Source organism: Echinops telfairi, unplaced genomic scaffold (genome assembly GCF_000313985.2).
Source record: "Echinops telfairi isolate 266 unplaced genomic scaffold, ASM31398v2 ScPeMD7_1;HRSCAF=3_0, whole genome shotgun sequence".
Classification (NCBI taxonomy): Eukaryota; Metazoa; Chordata; class Mammalia; order Afrosoricida; family Tenrecidae; genus Echinops; species Echinops telfairi.
This window is the reverse complement of record NW_022103896.1, coordinates 19,554,911-19,564,597: the sequence shown is the minus strand read 5'-3', so window position 1 is coordinate 19,564,597 and position 9,687 is coordinate 19,554,911. Positions and strand designations below refer to the sequence as shown.

At 44.4% G+C, this 9,687-nt stretch overlaps 1 protein-coding gene across 1 annotated transcript in view; it reads left to right on the top strand.

Moving 5' to 3' along the window:
* The first annotated feature begins 3,642 nt into the window (after nt 1-3,642).
* The window catches only part of DEPTOR (DEP domain containing MTOR interacting protein), a 139,777-nt gene continuing 133,732 nt past the window's right edge, over nt 3,643-9,687 (top strand). The window contains exon 1 of the mRNA XM_004697413.3: nt 3,643-3,853. Within this exon, the coding sequence (XP_004697470.1) occupies nt 3,744-3,853 (110 nt within the window). The 5' untranslated portion in view covers nt 3,643-3,743. The remainder of the gene's footprint in view (nt 3,854-9,687) is intronic.

Below are 9,687 nucleotides of genomic sequence, written 5' to 3'. Positions count from 1 at the left end.
CTGTACAATTGTACCTACCGAACCTGTGATGTTTTGTGGGGTTCCCTCTTCCCTTTAATCCCACATCCTATTACTACTGCCAAGGTAAACCTGAGTCTTACATATCCCACAGACAAGCAGAGGGAGTCCGGGTTCCGACTTAAAACTCCAGCCCCATTCCAGGTAGTTAGTTCTGATCACACGGCCCTGCTGGATACTGGCCTTCATGAAAGGATCACTGAAGATAAGGGTGCTACAGCAAAGTGTGGTAGAGAAAGCAGATGGTGCCTGACCATCAATGGGAATAATGTCTGGGGTCTTAAAAACTTGCATGCAAACAAGCAGCCATCTAAGTGAGGAATCAACTAAGGCCACACGCAAGAAGCACACCAGCTTCTGTGATCCAAAGATGACAACTATAAAATTTGAATATGGTGAAGGGAGAAGTATCAGAGCTAAAAATTATGACCACCCAATTTGTAGAAGGCTGTGGAGGACAGTGGGAGCCCAGAATCCATCTGCAGAGTATCTAGTCAGATTAACCCACTGGCAAATCCTCTTTAGTCACAGGCAAGAGTCTGGAATAGCCTTAATATCAGCCAGAGAGACCATTGTAATCTTGACTGTGCTGGATCAAACTTGATATTTGGCCTGTTGACCTCCCTGTAGATCCAACCTGAATTTGTTCTAGGTGCAAGATTCTCTTACTTATTACATGACAAAAATGTCTTCCCTGGCTTTTTAAATATTGATGGGGAGTCGTTTCTTTCTTACTCATTATTGTATTTGTATCTTTATATTATTATTATTTATCTTTGCCACTTTATTTCAGTTTTTAAAAAAGTATTATTTCTGTTGGGCTTCCCAATTTGTGAAGCACAGAAGGAGTGGATGTATGGAGATAATAACTGAAGCAAGGGTCTATAGGGGATGTAGAGGTGGGAGTGGGTGCTAGGGAGGGTGAGAGGATTCTGGGAGTAAACAATGAAGGTGGGAGGAATCCCTAGAACTGATTGTGATTACACAACTCATTTTAAAGTCGATTTAACCATGGCGGGGTGGTGATGGTGGTGATGTTCTAAATTGCTTGTGGTAATGATTGTACAATTCTTCTTGATATGATTGAACAATTAAACTATTGGATCGTAAGATATGTGGGCTAGGTGGCAATAAAACTGTTGGGGAAAAAAGGGAGGGGGCAGAAAAAAGAGCACAATGCTCAATGCTGCTATTGTTTGGCTTAAAGGAAACTCAGGGACATTTGCACTTGAAAGTTTAAAGATGATCTCAGGGCAACAGTGGAGTCCCAAGCAGTTGTTGCTCTCATTACCTCTGGGATCCCTATTTGTGTTCACTGCTTTTTAGGTGTCCTACAGAGGAAGGCTTCGAAAATTGCGCCCATCTGGAAAGATGATTCCCTTGATGTGCATGTCCACTGTGTTGTATTAAAAATGTTAAGCCATTTATTTATTTTGCTTCAAAAATAAAAAGTAATAGATAGTTTGTTTTGATGAGAGAGGTGCCTACTTTCTTTTGTTGGATACACACAGGAACAGGAAACTTGGGGAGTTGTTTTCTGGGTTGTGGTTGAGGAGGACATTGAGAGTTTACAGAACCCGGCTGACTTAGGAGATATGAAAATTAGGGCAAATTACTTCTCTCAAGGTAAGCGCCCTCATTTGTAAATTGAACATAATACGGTCTAGAGTGCTTTTGTGAGGACAAGTTAAGTAAAACAAATGAGGTGCTCAGTGCCAGCGAAAGCACAGAATAAATGCTCAACACGTTTGAGGCTACAAATTTGAAGTTAATTTCAAGGAGTCGTCCTGTTGAGTGCTGGAATTTGGTGTCAGAGATCTGCTTGACAAAACCAAAGGCCAACAAATAGAACAATAAAATAAAGTAAGCCTGTAGGACAGTAGGTATAACTGATCGCAGTGATCAATGTCCTTGAGGGGGAGGAACAACAGAAATATGGGTGAAGGGAGACAGTGGATGGTGTAAGATATGAAAATAGGAATAATTTTTAATTTAGCAAGGGTTCACGAAGGTGGGAGGCTGGGGAGGAAGGGGAAAAAGAGGAGCTGATACCAAGGGCTCAAGTAGGAAGAAAATGCTTTGAAAATGATGATGGCAAATATGCAAAAATGTGATCGATACAATTGATGTATGGATTGTGTAAGAGCCCCAAATAAAGTGATTTAAAAAGATCATCAGAAAAACAAACCAAAACAAAACAAAAAACCAAAAAACCCTGGGACTGAGAATTGTTTTAATATATACAAAGAGGAGACTTGGTTTGCAAGGTTTTTCTCCTTTTTATTCTTATTCTATAAATCTCAGTAGATACGTTCTTGGCAATAGAGCTGTTGTAGGGGACACAAGACCCCCCCATCTGGATGAGGAAGACCATTGCACAAGGCCATCGTGGCACTGTAGGATTTATAGAAAACCTGCAGCTTCCATTCTAAAGCACTTGGTGTGTGGAGGGCTTTACCGAAGGGTCCAGTCTGTGCTCAGAGAAGAGGCTGTCTGCTCCTGGAAAGATTGAGTAGGATTGCTGCTGTGAGTCGGCATTGACTTGGCAATAGTTTCCTTTGGTTGGTTTGAGAGATGGAAACAAGGGACCCACTCATCTGAAACATTTGTAATGCAGCAGATGTGGGTGGTGGCCGTGATTATTTTAATTTTGCAAATGACAGAAGAGGAGGAAGCACTTTAGGCAGCTATCTAGAGGAGAGGAGCTGCATCGCAGATTGTGCTTGATTTCCAGATAGCATTCTTCTTTTGCGAGATTTTTATTTATTCATTTTCAACCTTTTGTAGTGAATTAGGTGTGTGTGGGGGTGGTGGTGGTGGTGGGGGTGGGGTGTGTGTGTGTGTGTGTGGGGTGTGTGTGTTTACAGATCAGATGGAGAAGATCATGCTTGGTAAAGCCGAGGGGCAGGGGGAAGACAGGAAGACCTTCAACAAGAGGGATTGACGCAGTGACTGTAACAGTGGCTCAGACATAAGAACAATTGTGAGGATGGCGCAGCACCAGGCGGTGTTTCGTTTTGTTGTGTAAAGCCCCTATGGATCAGCATCCACTCGATGGCACCTAACAAGAACTTATCAAACCTAAACCTCTCAATGGCATGCCTTGGTTCTCTCATTATCTTGTTGCCCTCTTGTGGATATTAACCTCCCGTTCACCCAGGGGAACACCTCAGACAGGTATTCTTTATTGATCACACCACCAAGTAAGTTGGTGAACAGTCTTCCATTTCTCCATGAGCTGCAATAACACCTTCTCAATTGTCCACCATCAGCCACCTCGCGACTATTTTCTCTCTCTCTGGCAATCTGGGTCATGGAAGGTATAAGACAGTTGCCTTTATGCTGTCTAATAACCTTCTGGCCTGTCCCCAGGGCCCCATAGCACAAGCTTCGAGAGCAAGGACGCACAGCGCCCCTAATGCCACTTGCACAGACATCAGCGTCTCTGAGCTGGAGCCCCGCCCAGATGTTTATATTTACCTCCCTTGGCTCCGCCCCTCCACCACGAGGGCCTCCCGTGGTGGTCACGCCCTTAAACGAGCGCTCCGGGCGCCAGGAGACGCGGACAGCCCCCAGGGATTCCCTCGTCAGCCAATCGCATCGGAGCGACGGCTCTGCCCCTAACAAAGATGGCGAGGGAGGCCGCCGAGAGGGCAGGCTGAACCGATCGCCCGAACCCGCGGCGGGCGGACAGCAGTGACCGTGGCTCCGGCGCTGCCCCAACCATGGAGGGCGGCAGCGGTGCTAGCGACAACAGCACCAGCGGCGGTGGCGGCCCGCAGCAAAGGGAACTGGAGCGCATGGCTGAGGTCCTGGTCACCGGGGAGCAACTACGGTAAGGCGAGGGCAGAGCCGGTGGGCTCGCGGTGGCACTGCCAGCCCGTGCCCACGGCAGTGCCGCACGCGCGCGCTGCGCCTGGCGCGGGGCTCCCGGGCGGCCGCGTGGCTGGCCGGTGCGGCCCCGTGGCCCCGCTGCTGCAGCCGGGCGCTCCGCGGAGTGGAGAGCGGTGCCAGCTGTCTGTGCGCGCCGCGCCTCTGCGCCCCAGCGCCGCGTGCGCGCCTGCTTGCCAGTCTCCGGGCGCCGGCCAGCCTCGGGGTGACAGTTGGCTTCTGGATGGGTCAGTGTGGGGCCCCGGGCGGCCCCTTCACCCGTGGCCGAAAGGAACCAGCCCGAGGATCGCCCTCCCTGGCGTTCCCTGTGTGCTCGCCCGGCTGACTTCCCGCGTCGGAGCCCTCGGTTCTTCCATCTGTGAAATGGGCTTGGCTCTATCGCCTCCCTAGAAGGGTTGCTGCAGGGACTCCAGCCTAGAGAACATTTCTGCAGTATCGGCCCTATGACTTACTTGGCACAGCGTCATCCAGCGTAATTTGGGTCCGCAAGGGGGCGGGGAAGCTCCTGGTCTGACCGCCCCTCCGCGGTGCCAAGTTCGCCGGCGCGCAGGTTTGGGGCAGCGCAATCCGCTGGCCTTGGGACTTGCTAGGGCTCTGGGAACGGGGCACGGGCAGAGGTGGCTGGACTCGCGCTCATCGTTTCCATCCATTCTCACTTCTTGGGATTTTGCTCCGGGGGTTGGTCTGACCGGTTCCGCAGCTGTTCTTCGTGTGCTCATAAATCACCTTGGCTGGGCAAAGGGAGAAAAAAAAATAACCCAACCAAAAAACCTGCCCCGGCCGAGTTTGGGCTACTGTTTGCACACGGGCGCCGGCCCTGGCTGGAAAGACAGCGCGCCTGTCGGGTTTGCATTCTTGGCCCCAATCGCCAGGCACATTTTGCTTTCTAAATATGCTCCAGGACCTGGAGGGGTGAGAAACTTGGAAAGGCTGTGAAGGGCCCCCGGAGGATTCCAACCCCCCTGCTTGCCCCACTTAGATGGAGGAAGTAAAAATTAGAAGTCAGGATTAATTGAGTTTAATGCTACAAAGGGCAACTTGCGTATTTCGGTTCCTTGTTGATTTTTTTTTAAGCCTGATCCATTTTAAAAGGAATAAGAAAATTTAAAAACCTTCTCTTCACCAAAAATATTCTCTAATAGAAACAAATTAAAGCTTTTCTGATTGATTCTGAAACACTTACATTTAACTGTACATTTCGTGAAAATATACACAGCAAAACATTCTTCACTTTGTGTCAACATCAATGGTGTCATTCGGATGTTGGGGAGGGTGACACTGCCAAGGGGGAGTGTCACCAAAATAAGGAGCTTTTTTTTTGCAGAAATGTGTTATTCCTTTTAAAGTATCTCTGTAGTTAGTTCTAAAGAGCTATGGTGGCATAGGGTAGGGCTGCTAGAGACAGCCCAGCAGTTCCAACCCCATAACAGATGCTCTGGAGAAAAATGAGGCTTTCTGCTGCAGTGAAGATTTATAGCCTCAGAAACCCAAAGTGGCAGTGCTCCTCTGTCCTATAGGGTCACTGTGAATCAGCATTGCCTGGATGGCCGCCAGTAGTTAGTTATACCAACAAAAGCACATTTTATAAGCCCAGCTTCCATGTATCCATACCCCTGCAAGGCTAAGACTCTATGCTGATTTGCTAATGCACTTGGGTCAGAACTGTCAATATGACCCAATACAATGAGGCTATGAATCATGTTAGTCTGTGGGTATTTTTTATACTCACTGATTTTCTTACTATCTGTAACAAGCAGTATTTGTGAACACCTGTCAATAACTTTTGAGAAGAAACAAATAAAAAACCCATGGCGAATTGTTGTCAGGAATGCTGTAGGAAGCCCTGTTGGTGCACTGGCTGAGTTGCCAACTACTGACTCAGAGATTGGCAGTATGAATCTAGTCAGCAGCTCCACAGAAAGACTTGCTGCTGATCTGCCCTTTTGGGGATCACCACAGAAAACTCTGTGGGCACTTCTGTGTCACATGGGCCCCGATGCGTCAAAATGGACTCTCTGGCATCTAATGACTACATGATTGTTATAAACTCAAAATGTGAATTTGTGGGCTGAATCTAGGGTCCTGACACTTTTGTAAAGGCAATTGGTTGCACAAGGGCCAAGTGTTGAGTAACAGCTAATATCCCCTGCTTCCTTTTCCAGCGCAAAGTTTTCTGAATTGCCTTCATGTTTTTCCTTTGCTAGAAAGGGTTTGACGTTCTTGCCCAATATATTTTCATGTTTTTGCATATTAAAAATGCATTTGGATCCCATTTCATAGCCCTGTGGAAAACCATCTGTCAGCCCAGAAAGTCCACTCCTAGATGTACATCAAGAGAAATGAAAATGTGCACGATGTTTCCTGGCTCCATCAAGCACAGTAGCCCAAAGTGGAAACAACACACATTTCCATCCGCTGATGAGTGAATAAACAAAAGGTGAACTAACCACACAGCCGAATGCCATTCGGCAGTAAGGAGGAATAGAGTGGTGATCTATGCAGCAGCATGGGTAAACCTTGAAGACAAATGAAAGTCACATGTCTTGTTCACAAAGCATGGTTTTGCATGGTTCCATTTGTAAACATTGTTCAGAGTCGATAACTTCAGACAGGAAGTATATTACTCTGTTTCTCCGAAAATAAGACAGTGTCTTGTATTAATTTTTGTTCCAAAGATGCATTAGGTCTTATTTTCAGGGGATATCTTATTTTTCCATGAAGAAGAATACGGTACACATTTATTGCTGAATAACAAAAAAGGAAATTTATTACCTGTATACGGTACAGTATTAGTTGTCATCACAAACCAGCATAACCAGACAAACTGTGAATCCTACAGTATTAAGAATTTCTTGTTACTACCATAATTTCCATGTACAGCAATCTATGGTACATTTACTCATAATCTATGGTACATTTACTCGCACTTCCTGTCTGCTTCGGCTGCGCTGCAGCCAACAGTCAGCTGCGCGGTGGCGCCTGCCGCCACTGAGGTCCAGAGTTACGGCAGCTTGGGGGGGCTTATTATCGGGGAGGCCTTATTTTCGGGGATGTCTTATTTTCAGGGGATGCCTTATATTTCAGCAAGAGGCAAAACTGTAAGTAGGTCTTATCTTCAAGAGATGTCTTACTTTCGGGGAAACACTGTAGTGGACCCTTAGGGCTAGGGGAGGAGCCCTGGGGCACAGTAGATGAAGCAGCAGGCTCCTAACCTGCTGTCAGTGGTTCAAGCCCACCAGCTGCTTGGGAAAAAGATGAGGCAGTTTGCTTCCATAAAAATTTCCAGCCTTGGAAACCCTGTGGGGCAGTTCTGCTCTGTCCTGTAGGGTTCCTAAGAGTTGGAATGACTTAACCACAATAAGCTCAAGGCCTGGGAGAAAACCAAACTGGCTTTGGGATAATGTAGGGGCCCTGGTGACATAGTCGGTTACGAGTTGGGCTGCTAACCACAAAGTTTGCAGTGTGAAACCATTGGCCTCTCTGAGGGAGAAAGGTGAGGCTTTCTACGTCCATTAAGAGTTAACCCACAGGGGCAGTTCTCTCCTGTCCAAGATGACCTCTATTGACTCAGAATCTATTGAATAGCAGTGTTTTGGGTTTTATGGGATAATGATTCTAAAATTGGTTGTGATGGTTGCATGATTCTGTGATTATAATGCACACCTCTGTGGATATTAAATGATTGAAATGCATGGCATATAATTGATATCCAAATTAGTTTATTTTGGTTTGACCGCCTGCTGAGAATTTACATTTTCACCTGTAAGTATCACTGAAGCATCTTGTTAAAAAATGTAGATTTCTAATTCAGTATATCTGGGATAAAAATGTTCATTCTCAGCCTGGGTTGAGCCTAATTGGACCAGATTGAAGCCCTTGATTATATCTAAATAAAGCTGTTGCAAAGAAGGCATTTGATTTGTGGAATACAAAATACTAGAGCTTGTAAATTGCTTATGATTTTTGACTGACCAGAAAATACAATGTTATTTATCATTAATTCAATAATACTCATTGTTACTATACAAGATGGGATAGCATTTTATCCCATATATATATTTGTAGAATTATTCTTGATATAGTACCATGAATGATCAAGCAAATTTCAGAATATTCCTAGTTTGGAGATGATGAGCTGTAGGCAAATAATTCATCTTGGTGAGGTTTCCTACTATGAGTGCAAATAGTTATATACGTTTTATGTTTTATATATAAGAATCTTATACCAAACTCTTCTCAGGACAGTCACTTAACTCCCCCTCATGTTTGTTTGTTTTTAATGGAATCCTTCTGAAAGTATTTACAATGAATGATATTTATAAAATACTGTTGGTGTTCCGTGCCACTGGGTAGCTTTTGATTCATAGTGTTATGGATACAACACAAAGAAATACTAACTGGTCCTGCACCACCCTCACAGCCACCGCTGTGTTTGAGTGCATTGTTGCAGCCAGTGTGTAAGTCCATCTGGATGAAGGCATTCTTTTTCTTCCTCTTTCACTAACCCTCTACTAGCCATGGCGTCCTTCCTTCTATGCTGTCCCATATGGAATGAGCCTTTCAGATAATAGGTCCAGAGTACATGTGAGGTCAGCTCAGTAAATTATGCCACTTGGTTTTGGGGATCCCTAAGGGGCAATCCTTTTTATTTATTTTTCTTTTCTGAGTTCATTTTGTTTGTGAGTGTTCTTGTCCTTGTCTTCATTGCTGTTTTTCTTAGCATTTATGAAATCTAGATAATTTTCCTATTTTATTTTGATGAGGATTATTAGCTTTTTTTTTGAAGCTACCCTGTAGGTTATTAATTTTTTCCAAAGTTTACAAACAGTCTGTTCTGCTTTGCAATATAGTTGACTTCCTCTCCATCGGGAAGTTCTTTAACTAACCTAATTATTCCCTCCTTTGACTCTGCACACATCTTCATTTACAAGTTGATATTTCTGCTCCCTATTTTCAGTCTTGTAGGCTTGTTTTTCTTCAGAGACTGCTATGTTTGTGTTGACTTCTGGGTAGTGTTGTTACATATGTTACTCTCAGGTTATTGTGCACTATTAAAAGTTATCTGCTGAATTCCCTTTAGTATTTCTTGTAAGATTAGTTTGGATTTTATTCCTATAATTATGAAAAGATCTTAATTTTGATATTGTATTTTGGGAGTGATTTGACCAGGTATATAATTCTGGCTTGTCAATTTTTTTCCTTAGAATTTCATATATGTCATTTCATTGCCTTCTTGCTTGTATGGGTGCTGCTGTGATGTCAGAGCTAGTAGCCTCACTGTTCTTTGGAGGTAACGTGTACCTTTTCTAGCGCTGTTCTCAAGATTCGCTCCGTATATTGGGTTTTGGAAAGTTTGATGGATGATTTTCCTGTGGAGTCTATCCTGTTTGGTGTTCATTCACTATTGTGAGTGTGTATGTTTTTATCTTTCATAATTGGAAGATTTTCCTGTAACAACTCTTTTACAATTTTCTCTGTGCCCTCCCCTTTGATTTTTTCTTGTTTAAAAATTCTGATCTGATGTAAGTTATTCTTCTTGACAGCATGCCACATAATTCTTAGGCTTTCTTCTTCTTTTCAGTTGTTCTGTTTCTGAGAGTACTGATCGATTTGTCTTCAAGTTCACATTACTACTGAGAGATTTGTCTTCAAGTTCACTGGTTTGGGGCAATGAATGTACAAATGCGCTTTATACAATTGATATGTGTATGGATTGTGATAAGAGTCATATGAGCCCCTAATAAAATGATTTTTAAAAAGTTCACTGATTTGCTCTTA